The 21,641-nt window shown below is 45.0% G+C and overlaps 2 protein-coding genes across 7 annotated transcripts in view; both read right to left on the bottom strand.

Annotated features, from left to right (window-relative positions):
• dcaf5 (ddb1 and cul4 associated factor 5) overlaps positions 1-11,960 on the bottom strand; it is a 12,744-nt gene extending 784 nt beyond the window's left edge. The window contains exons 1-8 of one of the 2 annotated variants that reach the window (XM_027010585.3): positions 11,493-11,960; positions 8,782-8,925; positions 8,189-8,365; positions 6,464-6,593; positions 5,887-6,100; positions 3,103-3,169; positions 2,820-2,947; positions 1-1,526 (exon numbers count right to left, since the gene is read on the bottom strand). The exon at positions 1-1,526 is cut by the window's left edge and continues 784 nt beyond it. In XM_027010585.3, the coding sequence (XP_026866386.2) occupies positions 174-1,526; positions 2,820-2,947; positions 3,103-3,169; positions 5,887-6,100; positions 6,464-6,593; positions 8,189-8,365; positions 8,782-8,925; positions 11,493-11,700 (2,421 nt within the window). In that variant the 5' untranslated portion in view covers positions 11,701-11,960 and the 3' untranslated portion in view covers positions 1-173. Of the gene's footprint in view, positions 1,527-2,819; positions 2,948-3,102; positions 3,170-5,886; positions 6,101-6,463; positions 6,594-8,188; positions 8,366-8,781; positions 8,926-10,061; positions 10,787-11,492 lie in introns of those variants that run through there. The other variant, XM_081724838.1, reaches the window with a different exon arrangement.
• A 515-nt stretch (positions 11,961-12,475) lies between these two features.
• Positions 12,476-21,641, bottom strand: part of pacs2 (phosphofurin acidic cluster sorting protein 2) — a 35,828-nt gene continuing 26,662 nt past the window's right edge. For 3 of the 5 annotated variants that reach the window (XM_035531855.2, XM_035531856.2, XM_081724836.1), the window contains 16 exons: positions 21,228-21,318; positions 21,053-21,121; positions 20,723-20,850; positions 20,197-20,329; positions 19,834-19,938; positions 19,336-19,442; positions 19,057-19,211; positions 18,814-18,924; positions 18,346-18,454; positions 17,780-17,812; positions 16,356-16,398; positions 16,210-16,252; positions 15,868-15,994; positions 15,443-15,669; positions 15,220-15,333; positions 12,476-14,915 (listed from right to left, as the gene is read on the bottom strand). In XM_035531855.2, coding sequence (XP_035387748.1) covers positions 14,797-14,915; positions 15,220-15,333; positions 15,443-15,669; positions 15,868-15,994; positions 16,210-16,252; positions 16,356-16,398; positions 17,780-17,812; positions 18,346-18,454; positions 18,814-18,924; positions 19,057-19,211; positions 19,336-19,442; positions 19,834-19,938; positions 20,197-20,329; positions 20,723-20,850; positions 21,053-21,121; positions 21,228-21,318 — 1,714 coding nt within the window. In that variant the 3' untranslated portion in view covers positions 12,476-14,796. Of the gene's footprint in view, positions 14,916-15,219; positions 15,334-15,442; positions 15,670-15,867; positions 15,995-16,209; positions 16,253-16,355; positions 16,399-17,779; positions 17,813-18,345; positions 18,455-18,813; positions 18,925-19,056; positions 19,212-19,335; positions 19,443-19,833; positions 19,939-20,196; positions 20,330-20,722; positions 20,883-21,052; positions 21,122-21,223; positions 21,319-21,641 lie in introns of all 5 variants that reach the window. The other 2 variants (XM_035531857.2, XM_081724837.1) reach the window with 2 other exon arrangements.

The raw sequence follows: 21,641 nt of genomic DNA, 5'->3' as shown, positions 1-21,641 counted from the left end.
GGACTGAGTGTGTGAGCAAGCTTGTATATTTATACACTGTCCAATGAGGCCTTGGTTTAAAAAAAACAACACAAACACACATGGCAGATTGGAAAAAGCCCAAAAATGAACCAATGACCCACTCCAAAGTTCAGCCATCACCCAATCAGAAAGCCAGTCAGTCCGTTTTTGCATCATGTCTTAAGCTTCTTCTCTGATGGAGGATCTTCCTCTTCTCCCGATCCCAAATGTGTCCGCTTACCAGCAGCAGAGGTCCGTTCTCTGACGCGGGGCTCCCCCTGGGTCCAAGAGCCCGCTGCAGCTGCACCAAGCTCTGTCTCTGGCTCCGCCCCAGAGCTTCCTGGGGGAGTTGAGTCTATACAGTTCTCATCATAGGCACGGGTGCTGCCGTTGACCCCCGAACCAGAGGGGATCCTGCTGCTTGGTGTTAGATCAAACTCCTCTCTACCGCTGTGCACCATGGACAAGTCATCCTCACTGCTCTTCTCCCTTTCTTGCTCCTCTGCGAGTTCTGCCCTGAAGCCAAGCCTCGACTCTACCCTCTCCACATCTTCAAAACCCGAAGATGTGAAGTGACCTCTAACCCTAAACTGAGCCTCTGCCTGTCGGTCTGGAGAGAGGGCGGGACTAGACCTGGGGCCATGACCTCTATCTTTGCCACTGCTCCTGACTGGTCGGCCCTCGTCCCCTGAGGAGGAGGACATTGATGAAGGGTCATGGATGGAGATTTTGGGGTAACTGCTGTAATCTGTCGCAGTCTGCAGTGACTGGGCAGAATCCCTGTCAGACAAACGCATATGCCGCCTTCTTCGGGCAGCATTACGCTGCCGCATGCTGCTCCTCCGGAGCTCCGCTTCCTCTCCCTCACTACTGGAAGAGGAGCTGGAGGAAGAGCTGGGGGAGGAGCTCGAGCTGGAGGCTCTACCCACAGAGGAGGCATGGCTAGACAGGCTGGAGTTCTCACGAGGGCTGGGCGACCGAGGCCTGGGCATGGGGTCCAGCCAGAACCCGCTGGAGTCCGAGTCCTCGTTCACAAGGTCCAAGAGGAAGGCAGATGCCCGCGGTCCTGCCCTCTTCCTTTGCAAGCCCGTGCCATCTGGGTCTGCTCGCTCAGTCCCCGACACGTTGGGCCCAGCCAGCGAGGACGAGGAGGATGAATGGTCCGAGTCACTATGACGCACGGTTGCGGCGTTGGCAGGTGGGCCGGGGGTCGCCAAGCCCCCGTCCCTGCCGGAGTGTGTGGAGCGGCGCCCCCTGGTGTGCAGCTGCAGTATGGCGCCTTCGCTCAAGTCACTGTCCGAGTCAGAGCTCCAGCCCTCGATCTCGCGGCGCACGAGCGAGTCAAAGAAGGCCATCATGCGCGGGTCCTCCTGCATGGACTGGCTGACGTAGTCATGCGACAGGCCGCTGCCACTGTTCAGCACCAGACTGATGTACTCCTCATGCGTGTACAGTGAGCGTGACTTGTCCTCCACGCGGCCCTCCAAATCGCCCATGCTCTCCGGCTGCTGGTATGGACTCCACACCTACACAGATTGGGGGGGGAGACGGGAGCAGCAAACATATAATTATAGAGTTATGGGTTGGTTGTCAGGGCTTTAGGTTTTGCCCATTTCTGCATTGTAATTTTCCTCACAGATGAAAAGTTCCTCTTGCTGGCATAACCTGCAATTTTATCTGCACGTTGTGGCAGTGGTCGGAGCCTTGACTGGCTATTTACGTTTACTTTGTGTTGTCCTTCTTACACCTACCTACAAGATGTTTCAGGTGTATTCATTTTTAAAGTTTATTTTCTTTATAGTGCAATTGGCTCCTTGCTTAACAAGGGGCGGAGCCTTGCTCAGCAACTCCAGGTTGACTTGTGCCAGAAGTCACACCCACAAAGTTCTTCTTTTTTTTCCCTGCCAGTATGAAACTCCCACAACTCATATTGCAGCAAAAGTGCCTTTTTCTATATCACAGAGCCCCAATGTCTTGCAGAAGCAAACCCATTTATTCTTTCAGAATAGTTTGGTTTGTCATGTGGTGTTTCTGCAGTGATACTGTACTGGGTATCCCAGCAGTGTGATAGAGCTTAAAAATCTTAAAAAGGACAAAATTAGGCAGGCAGCCTGGGGAAGAGAAGCAGCTCCTGGCAAGGCAGATTCGCGGGCAGGCAAAGAGATGTGCATGCATGTGGGCAGGCAGACACACACACACACACACATGCACGCAGGCACACAGACGTGCACGAACGCCAGCAGAAAGACATGCACATCCCAGATGGGAAACAGCATTCCTGTTCTGGGCAAATAATAAGCACTTTCCTTTATGAAGGTAAGCGCTCATCTTGAGGACATGCGGAGAAACTGTGGTGAGTCGGCGTACACGGCACCGTCTGCAGTCCTGCATGCATGTGAGCGTCTTAGATCACTGGGAGGGGGAGCAGAAGGTGTGTGGCTGTGGCACCTCAGGTCTGCTGTGCGCAGACGTGCTCAGAAGCAGCAGGTATGGTAACGGTGCAACTGGCCCTAGGGAGAGGGGCGGGGCACCCACAACTGCTGCCTCAATCTTGTAAATCGGTCCGGAGAATTTGCCTCAAGCACGGGCATGTTGGTGCATACTGCCAGCACACGCACGTGCTCTCCCGGACAGCCAGCCACACAAAGAGACCAGCAGCCTCTCTTTAGCCTGACTGAATGGCTGAGAATGGATGAGTGTGCACAAGTGCATGTGTGCACGCAAATATGTGGCATGTATGAGAGAACTCGGTTTAGACATATAACAGGGATCGAGGGACACAGCAAGAACAGAACAGGTGAGTTGAAAAGAGCACTGACCTTGATGACCTTTTCGACCCCAGAGGAGCAGATCATGTAGGTGTGTGGGTTGAATCGGACCTGGTTCACGATTGAGCGGTGACCTTTCAACACCATAAATGCCCCGTTCACCACACGACCCGGACCTCCTGCAGATGACAAATGAAGACAGAAGGTGGTTAGGCAGCAATTTACAGTGCACTAGATTTTGTGAAGCTATTGACAGTGCAACATGGATGTAGCTGCTACAATTATAAATTAAAATGTAAAGTCACTACTAAATAAACAAAATTACAAATTTTACCTGCTTCAGGGTCTTTGGGGATTCTCCACATGTAGAGATTAAAATCATCTGAGCCAGACAGGATATACTGAAATGCACAAAGAAATATATTAGTCACCACACACACTCTGTAGACATTTCACTTTACAAACATGTGTGATGGCAGATGGTGTAGACTGAAATTTTATTTGAAAATCCTTTCATGGTTCATTGTTCAAGAGAGAGAAAGAGGGGAAAGCACATATACACGCCAGTGCAGATGCCAGAGATAACACGCATGCGCGGAGACACGTGGACACATGCATGCACACACGGAAGGGGGTGTTCAGCAAAGGATAGAATCTAGTTTTGTGCCCTCTAAGGAACCTCCAGAATGTTCCACTCTCTTCCAGTCTTCCAGCCATCAAACAACGTTCTTCAGTCAAGCAAAGCTAAACAGCTGTGAGAAACCCTGTGGGCTCCAATAACCTGGTGGGACATGGACATTTACAAGAAAAGTGAAAACGCATTCCTGCCCTGGGCAGCACTTTAAGCATTTAAAATGGTGCGTCAAATTAAACAACAGACACAAATGCAGCTTTGGCATGGCACATCCAGACAGGAATCTACTAGGCCCAGTCACATCCAGATCTGAAAAAGATAAAACGAGTCTCTACAGGTGCCGGACTCCCTCTCCACAAAACACACGGTGATCATAAAAATTCTGTGACACAGAAGGCGGAGCTCTCATTTGCAGATCTTAAAATGGTAGATGATTGGACCAACCGCATCCCAATAGGAAATCTGCATCAGTCCATCAAGTGTATAGTCTCTTCGGAGGAGTGTATATCTATATGGCCAGTGTTAAACCCATGACAGATGTAAGTTGACACAGGCCTGGTTTTGATGTATGCGAATCCGTAACATACCACAAACGCAAACCAACCTTAAAAACACTAACAATGAGGTCACACAGAGACAAGCCCAAGTCTCAACAGGCAATCCATACAAAGCTCAAAATGCACAAAATAGATAGATATCTCCATCTATCTATAATATATATAAAATGAGAGAGAGATTATATATATAGATATTTCTCGAATTTAATTAACATTCACCAGACTAATAGGTCAATAAGACAGACCTGAATTCATAAAAACCTCGTCTTACATTTTCTGCGCATTGTATTAGCTTTACCTCTGCAACTCTTGGGATTTTTGGGAGAAAGGTTCCTGTCAATGTAAACACCACCGAACAGGCTCAAGCTGTTTCTTGAGCTGGATCAGGTGCTGGCTTTTAAAGGAGTTCAGCCATTCGCTTGGGTCTCAAGATCCTCTGGAGGCGGGCAACCACACCGGGTTACATTCCAAGAGGCCCAAAGTCCAACGAAAGCACTTTCCTCCACCAGACACAGTTCACACATGCTCAGCATGGGTTGTACATTCTTTTTTTTTTTTTTAAGGTAGTGGCTCTTTGTGTAATAAACAATTACTCCGCTTTGTTATCTTCGATTCTACTGGCAGGTAGTTCTAGTTGCAAATACTGAAACATTCAAGGAGTCATCACTGCCGACCGACAGGTACTGGTCTGCCATGAGTGGACGCACAGCCCTCTAAGCTACTGCTCATTTCATCAAGGCTGCTCTCTCAGTGAAGAGGGCCCAAGCCATATGAGGCACAAGCAGCTGAGCAATGACTCAACAGCACCGCCATCCTGGTCTCTCCCGCGTGCTCCAGCCGGTAGCCGTCGTCAAGGCTGGCCCTAGCCGAGCCCAGCTGGGAAAACCAGAGGGAATGGGATCGAGGAAGCAGTTTTGGTGAGGATCCACCAGGGAACAGCAGGGCATTCTTTTATGGGGGGTATGGCCACGCTGTTTAGCAGAGCCTCAAAGAGACTTTTGCCTGCGTTTACAATAGGGGTTCCAGCAGTCGACTAGTTGACAAGTGCATCCACTAGTCACTGCTGTAAGGAGCTGTTAACTAGTTTTTTTTTGTTGTTGTTTTTTGGGGGGGCGGGGGGGTTTAGACACTAGCAAAGATGTAGGCAGTGAAGAACACAGCTCTGTGAAACACCATGTTAATCAAACCAATCGCAGAAGTAGTGAGACAGCACACACTGGAAACAGGCAGGTTTAAAAAAAAAGAAAAAGAAACAAAAGAAACACACTCATGGACTAAAGATGATGACAAATAGTGACTCTGCTCGTCAGCTTCAATGTTAAGGACATTCAACCACTGTCTCTTGTTTCTTGAGAGGAGGTGCTGTGTATGGTGCTCTGCCCTTGGTGGGTGCATGACCACAGTAGCCCACAGGAGAGGCGAAGGGCCAAGGAGCGGAGCAGGTCACACGCCATAATGTCAAAAACAGCAGTTGGAGTACAATGGAGATCTTTTCAAATTAGTATGTGTGCACGCATGCGTGCATGTGAGTTAGCAAGCATGTGTCTGCCTGCTTAAGTATGCGCCCCAGCAAGTGAGAGTGTGTGTGTGTGTGTGTGTGTGCGCGCAAATGTTCTTCCAAATGTCCTCACAAGTGAAGCAAAATTGGGGGAAATTGCTTGTGAGCTCCTTTTCACCAGTCCCTATTCATTTAAATGTGTTTATTTAAAAAAATGACAATTAAACTAAAAGAACAAAAAGATGCTCGCTCTCCCAAGTCATTTAGTAAGAATGCCTTTTGTTCTGTGTCCCTGGAGTGAATGCAACATAGAATTTAATACACAGTGTGCATGTGTATGCGTGTTTGCACACTTGCGCACACACACACACACACACACACACACACACACACACACACACACACACACACACACACAGACACACACACCTGATCTCTGTCACCAGCGAAGCAGCAGCTCTTCATGGTACAGGAGTTGAAGTAGCCCTGGTTGTCGAACTGAAAGCTGGGCAGGCGGGAGTGCAGCTCGTAGAGGACGGGGGGCAGACGGCGGCGCAGGGCCAGCAACTGAGTGCCTGCGCTGTTAAAGCGTACGCTCATGGCACTCTGCAGGGACAGACTGCCCCCGTATCGCAGCAGAGAGCTACACACACACACACACACACACACACACACACACGAGAGATAAGATGAACAGATAGATGGACATGTTCATTGCTATAGGGGTACTTTAATCTTGATCTACAGGAAAAAGGTGAATATTTGACTATATCTTTGTGCTACAGCCCTCTAGAGGTCACAGTCAGTACAACAACCTGAGAGATGCTGCCAGAGAGGATTTTCCTGAGACATTCCAGTATATATCAGAAAAACAACATTTGTGTGTGTGTGTGTGTGCATGCGCTTGGGGAGGGGGGGGGGGGGGTAAAGAGAGATAGCTGTTATGCTCTGCTATGATCTCCTCATACGTCACGATGACTACCCCAGGACGCCTTGCCCTGCTCACCTACGCGGCTTGCGGATGTCCCAGAGGCCCACACCCTCCTTGGAGTTGGCCGTGGCCAGTAGGCGAGGCTCCACGGGGTTGAACATTACGCTGTGGAACGCTGAGGGGTAGTTGGCCAGGCAGAACGGCTCTACAACACAACAGCACAAATGTTTGTGTCGGGGAACTAGAACACATGGCAAAGTCCAACAAAAGTAGATTAGCACAGCTGGGAAGAAAGTATAAAATACAGCAATATAGAGTAAATGACAATTTATTCAACAAATGAGAGCAGAATGGGAACACACACACACACACACACACACACACACACACACACACACACACACACACACACACACACGTGTATATAGCAGTGTCTATGTGTGTGCCCCCGTCCATCCAATACATTCTACTTAGACATTAACTGAGTTATACAGGTAATTCGGGGAACACTAACTTTAAGTAACAATTCAAACAGAAATACACACTTGAATTTTTTTGGTTTTAAAGTTTCCACCACAATATACATATATAAAATGCCAGTTTGTTTTTGTCTTTATCATCCAGTCCGACATAAGAAACATTAATCCAGCAACTCCCTCCTTCACTGGTTGTTGACTACCTGAACCTGTTCTGCTTGCAGTAAACAAGTGTTTTGTAACAGTGGCCAAAATACATCTGTATAAGAGTGTAATTAAGGCTTCATCTGGCCTGCGCTGTTGTAGCAGCATCACGCAACTGCCGGCCAACGGCTCTCTGCTGTCATAAGGGCGCCTCTGGTAGCAGATGTCACATCTGGGGTTAACTGCTACAGCACGTTTTAATAGATTCAGTAAGAATGGAAGACATTAAACTGCTTTGGGGAGGGTCTAGCGCGAGACCTCATAAGCATCAGAACAATTATCTGACTTCCAGAGTTGGGCCAACTCTGTGTTTACACCTGAGAACTGGGACAAAACGACACAGTGATGCATGCAGGGCCTAGCAGATACACTTCAGCCTGCGCCATGTGGATACCAATGTGGAGTCACCCTCTGCCTAGGAAAAAGCACAGTCCCAAGAGAAGGTGCCAACGATAGCCAAGCACGGGGTCGACAAATGTCAGGAAAGCAGATACCAATCTTATTTCACTTTTAATTAAAGGTTTAATTATAGAGATAGAGCAGAAAATCCCAGAGATGACAAAAGTCCGTTTTAAGAACAAAACAAAAGATGTTAACATTAAATTCTGCACAGCAGAAAGCAATGCTGTTAAATATGGCTGATGTTCTAAAATGTCCTCCCTCAGTTCAGCAGCTGAGGGTAGCTCTTTTTCTTGTGAATTCCTGCACCAAGGTCGTCAGCATGAGGAGGAATGTTTTCCTGTTTTCACCTGGCAGCAATGAAGAGTAGTGCTGACTAGGAGAGAGGGGGAGTTTGTGACATTTTGAATGAAGAATGGAACAACGAGGATTAAATGAAATGATGACACTGGGGATACACTATGCACTTCTTTGGCCCTCTGGTAAAAAGCAGAAGACCAATTTATTGGTATTATGGAGTAAGAGGGGAGTAGATGTGACTAAATATGGCTGTAACCCTGCACAGTGGCATTTCAGGCAAATGTATTTTACATTGAACAACTGCATAGGTTGTCTGCAGCGTACAAATGTAGTGTGCAAGTGTGTGTGTGTGTGTGTGTGTGTGTGTGTGTGTGTGTGTGTGTGTGTGTGTGTGTGTGTGTGCGCGCGTGCGCATGTGTACCTCCATGAGGTGGCTCACGTGTGTCCCAGATCAGAACTCGACCATCGTCAGAGGAGCTGGCGAAAACGTTATCATTAACAGGGCTAACGGACAGGCCGTATACTGCATCATCGTGGAGGAACACATTCAGCGTCTCGCCACGCTCCACATCATGAAGGATCACCTGCTCATCATTCCCTGGACGAGACAAAACCAGCGCACAACCCAGTCAGCCTTTACAAAGCCAGTGCACGACCCACTCATTTACCTGTGCATTAATATTTAGTGTCCTGTATAGAACCAACAATCCTACATTGTTTAAAACCAATTAAAAGCCCCCTTACAGCCCACTTTCAGACACCTTTGAGTAATGTTCTGTTGGTATTATAAAATTTGAGCCCAGCTGGAAATTTAGGACATTTCGAGCTTTTTACCCCAGACCACATCCATAGCTAGACGTAAAACCGAGCTAAAAGTTTCAGACTTTAAGGTAGAACTCTCAAACAACACACTACTTTAAACCTAATACCTTTTGCAACATATTTGGCTTTATAACATATAATCTCTAACAGAACTGTGTCCATGAAGTGAGGAGAGAGAGCTCAGTTCCTAACCTCCAGAGAAAACACGTTTATTGGTGCTGTCAAAGGCCAGGCAGAAAATGTTGGAAAGGTGCTCCCCCTTGAGTTTGACTGGTTTGGCCCGTGCGTGGATTGCCTTCTCCATGTGCCACAGCAACACCCGACGGTCATCACCACCTACAGCAGAAAAGGGGGGGCCCCACACACACACACACAACCAGCTGGTCAATGACCAATTCATATAATCATATGTACTTAGCATAGAACAAAAAGACAGACGTCTTAGCATATGTACTTAGCATAGAACAAAAAGACAGACGTCAAACATCAATGGTAGAAGAGAATATCTTAGTCATTGCACAAGCATAATGAAACCGGAGTTTGCAACTTCCTTGCAGGATGCTATGTAAAAATATAATATATTGAAACAAAATTACAAATATTAACTTTTGTGCAGTTTTGTCAAAAACTGTGTCTATGATCAGCTCACAGAAGTACAGTTCCATTTGAGAATATAAGAAATATTTGGGCAGGTCCCCTCTGACCAGTTGCTGTGGTCTTAAATGCTGCTCTGTCAGCTCTTTCCTGCTGTGTTTTTGTAATGACTTACTCTTAGCAACACCATACTCACTGGTGTCCTGTTTATTTACAAAGCACAACTGCAGAAGTCACCCTCCTACATTTTAACTCCACTGACATTGAACACCCCAGGCACTCTCCGGCCTGAAATTGCCTTTTCAATCTACACAAATCACAAGGAATCACATTTCCAGCCACTTGACCAGTATAGTGATGTTTTTTGCTATTCTTGCTGGTTTTAAAGTGCTCAAACATGAAAGGGTTAAAGACATCAATTTCTGTCATTCAATTCCATCACCTAACACTTACGAAGGTGAACTTGTGCCTGTTGTGAGGAAGCCAATAAGTTAACCTTCCCCATCCCACAGTAAAACATTGCAGTGTCTGGCTCACCTGCATCTCAACATCAGTTCTCTCACCTCTTTCATGCTTTATCAGTTCTGCTTTAGAAACACCACAATAACATCAGTTACTGTTGGACTACGGTCAACGCACAGTTAGGAATGCAACACCACGTAGCCATGGAGAGGCAGTGGTTAAGGTACTCAACTAGTAATCAGAAAGCTGCCAGTTCAAGCCCCACCACCACCACCAAGTTGCCACTGTTGGGGCCCTGAACCAGACGCTTAAGCCACAGTTGCTCAAGTTGTATTCAGTCATAATTGTAAGTTGCTTTGGATAAGAGAGTCAGCCAAATACCATAAATGTGTAGCCTTTTGAATAGTTTATTTTACCTTTGGAAATAAATGAAATGATGGCAACCAGGTCTTGGTTGTCATCCATCTGATATGGATGACAGGTCCTCACTGAGGTCAGAAAAATCTACAGGTGTGAGCAGCAGAGGGTACTCAGCTGTAGTCAAGCAGGAGAACTGTCCAAGAACACAGGCCTGAACCTTGGTCCGACATCAAGGGGCATGGAGCTTTGCTCTTAGCCGATAGAACTTTGATTCACTTCAGTGACAGTTGTTTATAATTTGGAGTATCCGTTGTATAAAACTCTTATCAGAGTCAAGGATGCAGCTACTCTGCACAGTGACACAGTTAAAAAGTTAATATCTGAAGGAACAGTATCCATATTGGCAAGTAAACCAAAGTTGGCTGTGTTATCAGACTGTGTATTCTACAATAGTCTACATGTAACCCGGCCCAGTTGTATCTGTCGCTCAATTAAAGGTTATTTCACCTCAGCCTTTTCTCTCTCCGTAGTCGTAAAGAACGAGCAACCTTCGAAAGGATATATAATTGCGGCTAATTTTAAACGGTATTTTAATGCTCTTTCAACCATCCTCGAGGATAGTTTATGTAGCACAATTAATCTGAAGTAATGCTAAAGTCTTAGTAGCCAAGTGTCTTAGTAAATGAGTTGAAACGTGACTACGCGTCGGACTGAAGCAACATAGCTGCGCAACTTGCAAATGTAGGCTTGTTTTTTAAACCTTTGAAATCGATTTAACCCCAAAGCCCCAAGACTGCCCCCCTTTTTAAGCACACGACCGTTTGTAGTGAGAGTGCGCACAGTTAATCGCTTTTAAATCAACAGCGTCCATCTTGCAGATAAATATCCTCTTCACCTGTCAGTTAAAAAAGTTTAAAAGTTGAGCCTTAAGAACAATTGTCAAAAATCCAAATGTAATCGGGATTAAATCAAATATTTAGGTACAACCTAAATATTAAAACCTAAACTAACATAAAAGGGTCGACAAAATACGTATCACTGAAACATTCATGGTGACAGTTGTCTACCCCCAAGTTCAAGTTACGCTAGCTAGCGTTAGCAAATTGTAAATAGCTAGCTAAGATAACTAGCGGTGATAACTCTTTGGGGCTCCATTTCGTGAGGCAGGTTAGCTATCACAGCTAACCAGCTAACCAGCTAACCCGAAGTAGCTAGCTAGCTAACTAGCTGCGTTAGCTATTTTAGGGCTCCATTTCGTAAGACAAGTTAGCTAGCTAGCAAGCCACAGAAAGCTAGCTAGCTATCAAACGACAGCTAATGTATGGGCTGCAGAAAGCTGTGACCCCTTCCAGTTTATGATTAGTACCATCGGCCGTACTTTATTGCCAAATTCTTCGTAAACAATAGACCTGCTCCCTGTCAATCAGACGCAGCGTCAACATTTGAAAGCATTTTGAGACGCACCAGCGGAAGACATGACAACTTACCAGACACCAGCCATTGCCCACCATTGTTGGAAAACTCTATGGCGTTCACGCATCCAAAATGCCCCAACATGTCCTTTTTATACAAGCTAGTGCAACCGGCCAGTCTGCGCCTCTGGAATTCCTCCTTCATTAGCGGGTGTCCGGTAATCATTCTCCGGGACAGAAACCCGACGGAGCAGCGCATACCACAACCTAGTACCTCCTTCATATTGGCAACTCTAGCTAACTAGCTATCTCTAGCTAGTTTTCGGTTTTCTCGTGCCTTTTTTTATGAAAAAGACCTGTGCTTGCACTCATCCGCTTCTTGTATTTAGCTATTTCCCAGGCTGCTGGTTTACTGCTGAATGTATACAGGTCGCCATATTGCAAGACAACGCAGGCCTAATAAGATTATAGAAAAAGACGAAGCACTCGCATTTTACGCTCACGCCGCCATCGATTCTTGCTCTCATATCTATGGTGCAAACCTTCTTTCTCCGTAATGACATCATAAACCCAGCTGACCTGCCACCGACGTCACAACCTACAGTTAATTAAACTTTGACGTAAAGAGGAGCTTCTTCATGACTGACGGAATGTAAGGAGGGCTCTTCAGTAATTTCAGTATGATTAAATGTTTCAAGTGTGTATGTGTACGTACTCCACATCAATTGGTAGGCCTACAATTGAACACAACTACAGCTGTGTACTAGTATTTCTTAACAGTTTCAGCGCTAATTGGCCAAAAGTCAAGCCAATTAGTACTATTGTTTAGTCAAAGGTCAGACAGCTGATTGCGTGGAGCAGGACAAATTTCATGAGTAGATACTTCATTTGAACAGTAGTGATGTTTGTCAGTCCTCAGTGAAATACTCTAGTTATTAATACTCTATTTCATGTGCTTACATTGTTTGGAAACATGGGATTAAAATATACAATTAGGCAGATCCCTTTGCTGTACACATTTATAATCAAGATTGCATAGAAACCAAAACAAAGACTGATTAGTGTATGTAGTTTTATTATTCCCAATTCAGGAAATACAGTGGTAGTATTTTTAATATTTTTTTAACAAATGCTAATTTTTTTCTATCAGGAAATCTTCCATCTTCCTGCTATTAACAGAGTATATAAATTAAAACACGTCATATGAAACGGTTGTACCATGGTGATCAATATGAAATGAAAAACTCAGTGACAAGTTTTTCCTTGCTGAGTAACAAAGCTCCTGCCATGAACGTAGCACTCTCTCTGGCATTCTTCAGACTGCTGGGCTTCAGACTCTGTGGACCTGCTGACTGGATAACTACATTTCCCACAATCCGTGCAAGGGAACAGACAAGGACAGACAGAGTGCTCTCCGGGAGAACCATGACACTGCATACTTCAGTGCTTCCTCAGATATAATGCACATTTTATGGGTCATCTGCTATTTATAAAGCCAAAATTAAGAAAAAAGTTAAACTATGGTTTAATTCTCCAGCTACACCATACACCAGTGGACATCAAACTATAACAAATGCCAATGGCCTTTGGACTGCAAAGCCTTTTGAGATCACTGTAATGTCAAATCAGACCCGGCGCAACGCTGCATATTGCGGAGATGACGTATGACTTATGTCACACCAGGGCATGATTCACATTCTAAATTCCATTGTTCCTACACACTAATAAAAGCAGAGGAGTATTTTCATGATGCTGGTTTACATTTTTGTGCTACTTCAACAAGAGTTTGTTTTTGTATTCTGTGTAACAGGACTTTACACAGTTTCAGAGGACGTACCTGAGGTACAATGATAGTTGGACCGATGGGTTTCTTTAACACAATGAGCAAAAGCTCATTCTTCTCCTGACTTTGTCACTCTTCTAAAGACAGTGGCAATACTGACACTGAGTAATCATGCCATGACCGCATACTTCATAAAGGGTTTATAAATGTGCAATGAGGACCATAACAGTGTTACATGAGCAAGTATGAATCCTTGTCTATCATCTGCAGCTGAACACATAAAGAATGCCCTTGTGGTTGGTTTATTTTAGATCATAAGCCTTATTAACCACCTACAAAACACACCATGTATAAATGCATTATACTGCTTTACAGACCTCTTGTTTTTATGAATGTCCTACTGGCTTCACAGGCAATATATATAATGCCAAATACAAACCTGGGGATGGTGGGGCCAAACAGGAAATACTGCTGATAAAAATATCATGTTAAAACTGATATAAGATAAACATTAAACTAAGCAGGTGAGGTGTAAACAGTGCTTGCCCCTTGCTATATGGCTTTAACACAGTCACAGTCTTTTTAATAAAACCCATTGGTGTCATGCCAAAAGCGTACATGAGCTGAGCTATGAGGGGCATGGCTGAGCTGCATGGGGGACAAACACAGATGAACACATTAAAAAAAAGTGCTTTAGCCTTCTGTACCTTCAGTAACACATTCACAAACGTACACGAATACACATACACGCACAGCTAGCATGAAGAAGTGACAAGGGACAACGCGGTATCCATGGGTACATTAATGACCCTTTGGCTGTTCAGTTCATGAAGGAGTGGAGGTGGGAAATCCTGTCTAATATTATCCAAACTGAGCTATTTTGGCTTTGTGGAGATGGGATATCCAACCAATGTAATGGGCTGGGTGAGGTTGAGAGGGCACACTACCTGAGGTCAGCATATGCCGTTAGGCCATTTCTCATATTCTCGTCATGAAGGTCACAGACAGCGCTGCTGCTACGGGACTGAAGTGTTGGGCAAAAGTCTAAGAGCACTGATGTAAGCCACTACCAGATATGTTCTACAAAACTTACAATGTGTGAATGTTGTCAAGTCCCTCAGTTTCATCGGGGGGGGGGGGGGGGGGGGCATGGTTTTCAAACACTCTAATTCTGTGTGTGTCAGGGGGAGCACTGTTGTGTTTTCCTGATTAAACCACGATGGTGATGGAAGGACACTCAAACAGCTATTAATTAGCCAGTTAATCAGTCCATGTGGTCAGTTTGTTAGGCTCCAGTTAGGAGAGGAAAAATGGGGCTGCATTTAAAATGTTCAGCAAAGAGTCTGACGGGAACAAGCTCCACCCTGCTGCGAGTCTGTCATTAAAAAAAGAAGGAAATAAAATAGCAACAACAAAAGAAAAAGACAACAAACAAAAGAGCAGGCGTTTAAATTAAGACATCGGGATGGATTGGGCAGCAGCAGGGTGTTAAAGGCCATCGGCACATATAGAATGAATTGGTGGGGCAAGGGTCAGAGGTCAGGGTCAGTTAGAAGCTGTCAGCAGTTTGGGGTACAGCCAACAGAGGGCGCTGCCTCAGTATGGCCCTTTGGAGTGTCCGAAAATGGCGAGGGGGAAGTGCTTGACGTGAGACGACCACTGAGCTGCCAGCTGGAAAAACTTCACATCGTGCCACTCCACCCCATCTATCAACACTGCAACACACACACACACACACACACACACACACACAGCAGAGGAAGCTCAGCGTCAACAATATAACTTATGAACAGTAACACATTAGAATACCATAAGATATAGTCAATGTATTCAATTCTTCAATACAGGACATCTTGTGAACTGAATAGAAATTCTTTGTATATCTTGTAGGCACCTACTACTATATTAACTGACTGAATAATAAACTAACTAATTACCCCAGCCCATGATATACAGGGACTATGCTAAAGATTGACTAATGTATGGATGGATGGATGGACTGAATGATTGAATAATTACCTTTGAGCATTGTTTGCTGGTGTTTGGCAGTGCAGATGAGGCGGCTGATGCCTTCGATCACCTGACTCTTAGACTCCACCTCTTTATCTTTCGTCTTCTTGGGCAGAAACATCACTGTAAATAAAGGAAATCATTTAATATATATGACAGCAAACAGTCCTTTCATTGTCTCTTATGACATTGGAATGATAATTTATTAAGGCATACTACAGCCTGTAGTCACCTTTTTTGTTCTTCTCCTTGGTCACAACAGTCATTGACATGGTTGGCTGTGGCCCCGCCTCTGGCCCACCTAATGGGAGGCGGCTAACCTGCAGCGAGCGAAACGTACACTTGAGTGTGTTCTTAGAGGAGGTGTCCTTCTTTTCCATATCTCTTTTCTTCTCTGATGGAGCCACCCAGTAGTCGACCTGCAGTCCCATTAGCTCCCCCTGTCCACCTCCAGGGGAACTGCAGTGCCAGAGACAGGGAAGAGTTCGACAGAAAAAATGAGAAACCCATTACTTCACTCGGTGGTTCTTGGGTCTTTTCAGTTCAACTGAAATGTTAAATGCTTAGTATTTGGTTTGAGATGGTACGTCTGTAGCACATGTGTCTGAAAGTTCCTATCCACAGGAGGAGGTGTGTAAGGAGTCGCTGTTCATGTACCTGCAGAATGATGCGTGGACAGATGGGGAAGAGGGAGGAGTGGGGGATGCTTCTTTAAGAGAAGGAGATATTTGAGGAGAAGTAGAGGAAAGGAGAGAGCCCACAGGAGCAGCATCATCTGAATCTCCTAGGCAGGGAGACGGAAAGATAAAGAGAGACAAGGTGAGACATTGGTGAGATACACCAAGACAGTGGGAAGAAAGGAAGAGAGACAGAGAGAGAAACAGAAGAGAAAGAGAGGAAGACAACATTTAAGTTGGACAAGGTTTATCAATCGCTATAGTATTGACTTTGAGAGAAACTTTGATGAGGGATTTGCAGCTTTTATGCAGTGGGACTAACCTGAAGCAGCAGAGCTCTGTTCAATAATCCCAACATTCACCATCTGAATACCAAGAGCCAGGAATTATGCACAATCCACTCATGAACTCTTCAAACAACAGTGTGAAAATGAAGAACGAAAAATGTCTGCATGCTTTGCTACTTACTCCTATGAAGGGGATGAATTTCTGACAGGAGTCTTCATCTGGGCTGCAGGGAAAGAGTTTGGACAGAAATAAACAAGAGACTGTCTGGGGGTAGGTTTCTCATTACTGCAAGTTTCCTCATCCTTTCTACTACCTTCTGAACACTCCACAGACAATTGCCATTGGAGTGACTAAGAAATAAAGTAATCCATCGCCGAAGCATCCTTCACTTAGTATCGGAAGACGTCCAATCAAATCAAAAACAAAGACACTTTCACTCTGCCCGGGCCGTTCTTGTGTCTCACACGGCCTGAATGTATAACTGATGGTGCACTCAGTCATTTCGGCTTTAACTGAAGCAGCAGAGTGACACGTCTGTGTTTGACTTGGTTTTGGGATCTGGACTAATTGATTTGACAGGCCTTATACTGGTGAGGTCAAGCTACAAGAAAGCATAGCGCTATCACATGCGAGCTCTCATCCAATCAACAGCCGCCCTTTTGCCACAATTCCATACCCATTACGCAGTATCAGGGTGTATAAAAACGAAGCAAGGAGCAGTTTCAGCCAATCAGCTTCAGGATAACCAAACTGCCGTAGGACACCAGAGTCAAAGGAGGATATAAAAGGGACAACCAAGAGGACAAGGAAAGAACACGGAGACTGAAGTCAACCAAGCGACCAGCCTGGAGAAATATGATTAGCTTCAGTCAGCAATAGAGACAGTGTCTGTGTGCGGGGATGGAAGAAAGGTGCTTGGTACCAAAAAGCAGCATTCGGGGGTGGCAAGAATGAAGGAAGGAAAGAAATTAAGAAACCCAAAAATCGAGCAGCCCAACACATCCGATCATTTCTTTCAATGAATGTTACAAAATAAATAGATCTATAAATAGATCTCTTTATTTATAGAATAGGTTGCAATATTGATTTTACCGAATATCAATATAGTTTATATCAGAAATCTGACAAATTATGAGATGCTCTTTGATTGATCATAGCTACACGAGGTATAAAATTCTATAAGAGCATTGGCCATATCTTGATCTGTGCTGAATAATTTCCCACTGGCCTGATTCTAGACCATAAGGAAGAGCTGTAGACTGAACTGCATGCACATCTCCAGGTTGGTGTCTGTGTGCCCGGAGAGTGTCATAGTTTTTAGGGGCGGAGATGTTGGACCATACAGCTGCAAGACACTAGCATGAAGAAGAGAACAGTGATGTCACACAGGAGAGCCTTGCCTTAAGCCAAACAGAGCTCAGTGTCACACAATGACCCGAGCCACCGGCTTTGGCTTTAAGTGCAGTGGTCCCTTCCTGTGGAATCACATCATCCCCTTTGGTTACCATAGATCAATCCTTTTCTGATCATTCAAAGATGGAGAAGGACCACGCACGAGAAAGAGAGAGAGAGGATTGACTCCACGGGCAGGCAGACCACAATACCTTACTGCAAAATCAAAATGAAAGCTCTTTTTCCTTCAGAGTTGGCGAAGAAAAAAAAGACAAAATAAACAGAGAAAAGAGGAGTTATTCACAGTCACTAATGGACAAACAGTGACATTTCCACAATGTTCAGACACAGCCTCTGGGCCAATGGACACAACTGAAAAGCAATTCAGTACATGCAGACACTTCACGTAACACTTACGACGCATTATTAAGGACGTCCGTCAACCAGTGTTTTGAAGACACAGACACACATGGCTCATTTACAGAGAAACAGCAAGGGTAGTAAGACTAGATGCTTGCACCTTGTAGACATGCCCACAGTGACAATAACACCGAACAAAATAATTTCTTTTACAGCTAACACAGATGAATCCTTCTAATTGTTTTACTAAACAAAGAATTACACCAAAGCACCAAAGCTTTGAATAGGTAAGTGGATGATGTATGTGTGTGTCTGTTTAAGTTTCTGGAGCGGAGGTAATGTGTGAGCATGTGAGCTTACATGTATGTGCTTGTTTGTGTGTGTGTGTGTGTGTGTGTGTGTGTGTGCATGTGTCTACCTCTTCTGCTTGTAAGTCAGCATTGCCTCCGCTATGGGGAGCTGGTAGGCTCCATTTGCACCAAGCATGTACTGCGTTACCCTGGCAACCACATCAGGATTATCTTGCACTGGGAAGAGAGAGAGAGTGAGAGAGAGAGAGAGAGAGAGAGAGAGAGAGAGAGAGAGAGAGAGAGCGAGAGAGAGAGAAAGAGAGAGAATAAGTATTCTAGAATGCTCCTCCAGAAAGGTTCTGTGTTCCTGATTAACTGATAGATACACCATTCCAGGAATCTGGCACATCTTCGGTGCTTAGTGGATTCCAAACATTTATATACATCCTATGTATAAAAATATAGATTACATTACTCACTGCATACTGTCATGAGTGAGAATGAGTTAGTGTAAGACAGGCCCAAAAACAGAAAGAGAGCGAAAGAGAGAGAGAGAGATATTATTACAGTAAATAGGATATTCTCATGTATCTCACCTAGAACAGGAGCCTCAGCTTTATAGAAGAGATCTCGCCACGCTGAGTCCTGGAACAAACTATTATACCTGTAATCTATACTGCCCAAGTACTTAGATACAGGATGGACTCCTAAACACACACATACACAAACATACACACACATAGTCATACTGACATGGTATTTCACAACCGTGCAGCTCATACTGTACAGGCCATCATGTAAAGGTTAGCACATTCTTTATGATTCTGTTTTGTACTCACCCAGTGGAATGATGAGGAAGCGCAAGTAGGTGAGCCAGTCTGGGGTCTTATGAGTCAGGTGATCAACAAAGAAGCGAAGCACAGCAGAGAGGTAGTGCTGAGCACCCGCTACTGCAATTTTCACGGGAGCAGGAGTGATGGAATTACTGTTACAACTGCACACACACACACACACACACACACACACACACACACACACACACAGCAGGGGGTGAATATTACACATTTATTTGCTCACTGGCAAATGTGCATGTTTAAATGTGAGAGCAAGAAACGTACAATCTCTGTATCCTTGAAATGATGGTGTTAAAAGCAGCCTGAACATCAGCCGTGGTGCATGTGCACACCACAGGGAGACCGTGATTCTGGAGGACATTAGACAGATACTGGTAGACAGACAGAAATAGAGCGAGAGAAAGGAAAAGAAGAAGTCATGTAGCACCAAAAGAAAAACAAATAAACACCAATGAAATCTGTTCAGAATAAGGAAATCTGAATCAGAATTAGAATCTGAATCAGAATCATTATTCATCAAGTACCAGATGTACAAATAATTCCTCTTGGTGTCAAGCATAGCAATAGATCAGACTAGAACAGAATATAGGAAAGATATATACTACGTATACAAAAAAAAATTTTTGAATCTACACGAGGCTTAAAAGGATGTGCGACTGAAGTCAAGCCCAGTGCATATACAGTGTAGAGTGACTCGAAGTATCTGGACGCAATCGAGGTGCTTGTGAGGACTGTCAGTTGGCAGATGCCCGTCAACCTTACCTGCCCCTGCCATTCCGAGGTACTAATGAGGATGATGTTGTCGGGAAGGTGGTCATCTGACACCAGGATGTGGTTGAGCTGGTCATATACTGTTTTACGCGGAATCTAAGGCAGCAGAGCAACGTGAAACGCGTGCAGGCAATAATTAGACACCATGCATTACTGCCCTTCTGTAACGGCCCACATTCTACATTGCACTGGCTGGTCAGGTCAGGACCTTTCAACATCTCCTGGCAGTTTCAAATCTCCTGGCAACTCTCGAGGTGGTAAAACCTTCTCTAGTTCAGTGAATTATGATCAATCATAGTGCCCCTGGGGACATTTAGCAAGGCAGAGTGTTCTGGTGCAGTGAAGTCTTCCTACCTGAAGGTGGCAGCGTGGGTCTGGCGAGCGCTCGTTGTCAAGGCTGTTGGCTCTCTCGTTGGGAGGCCGGCTGGTTTGCCTTTCCTTCAGGGATGTGCTCCTCCCCCTCCGGCCAGTCGGCTTGGGCTCCTGCCTGCAGAGAGAGAGAGAGAGAGAGAGAGAGAGAGAGAGAGAGAGAGAGAGAGAGAGAGAGAGAGAGAGAGAGAGAGATGAAGAAAGAGAGATGAAGAGAGAGAGAAAGTGGGACAGAGAGATGGAGTGAGCAAGAGACAGAAGGAACAAGTGAGTGGGTGAGTATGAGAGAATGAGTGAGGTGAGCTAGTGAGGGAGTGAGTTTTCACTGAGTGAGTCTAAGAGTAAGTGAGAAAGTATTTGCTTGACCCAAGGGAGTAAATGCAGAAGTGAGTGAGTGAATGAGTGAGAGTGAGAAATTGAGTAAGTACTTATTCCACCCAAATGAGTGTGGGATAGGGTGAGACAGAGTGACCATGTAAGAGTGATAATTTGAGTATTTGTGCATTCTTACCTGTTGGAGGGAATAATGAGCGACTCGGTTTTGGTCATTTTGCCAGAAGGGGGTAGCTTCTCCAAGAAGGTGTCCATGTTGTCCATCATCTCCAATTCTGTGGTGGGGGTAACAACCTCTGGCTCTCCCTGTTCACACACACAGCTTGCTTCGCATATATCTATCCACCTGCTCAGTACAGCATGTGGCAGTATGCAAGTGTGTGTGTGTCTGTGTGTGTGTGGAACGAATATTTGCACACCCACTCCCAGTGTGGGAGCTGAGCTGACCAAGGGTTCCAACCTTGGTGCTGCCACCTATTGAGCGGAAGGGAAGGGAATAGCTACGTACGAAAGTGATACTGTCGGGCACATCATCCATCTGAAACTTCCCTGTAGACTTCACCTTGTCAGGATCCATCTGAGAGAGAGAGAGAGAGAGAGAGAGAGAGAGCACAAGTCTGAGTTAATCACCCACTGAATCCATGTGTTTTTGTGTGTGTTTATGTGTGTGCATGTGTACCTACTGGACTGGGTGGCTCTCTATGACTCCTCATGCTGTGAATGCTACCAATCTCAGTTTGAGAGCTAGAAAGAGAGACACCCTCGAAATATGGCCTAACACACACACAGAAAGAGAGACAGAAGTTATAAGCAGATTTAAATTAATGTACATTGCAATTTAAGAAAACATTAGATAAATCATAAAAGAATCAGGGAGACCTGGCCTGGTTTCATGCTTTTTTGCCAGAGCTATCAATTTACTAGCATATTTAAGGTTTTTGAATATTCTCATTGTATATGCAGCCACTTGGAGATATAATTAACAAACATAATGTTCCCCTTCATTTTTGTGCTATAGATAAACAGTTTTGCTTCAAAGTTCAGACTCCGAAAGACAGATATGCAAAATAGGAGACTGGACAAAAAAAAAAAAAAAA

This window comes from Electrophorus electricus, chromosome 12, assembly GCF_041902795.1.
Source record: "Electrophorus electricus isolate QZ-2024a chromosome 12, ASM4190279v1, whole genome shotgun sequence".
In the NCBI taxonomy this organism is placed as follows: Eukaryota; Metazoa; Chordata; class Actinopteri; order Gymnotiformes; family Gymnotidae; genus Electrophorus; species Electrophorus electricus.
This window is presented reverse-complemented; position numbering and strand designations above follow the sequence as displayed.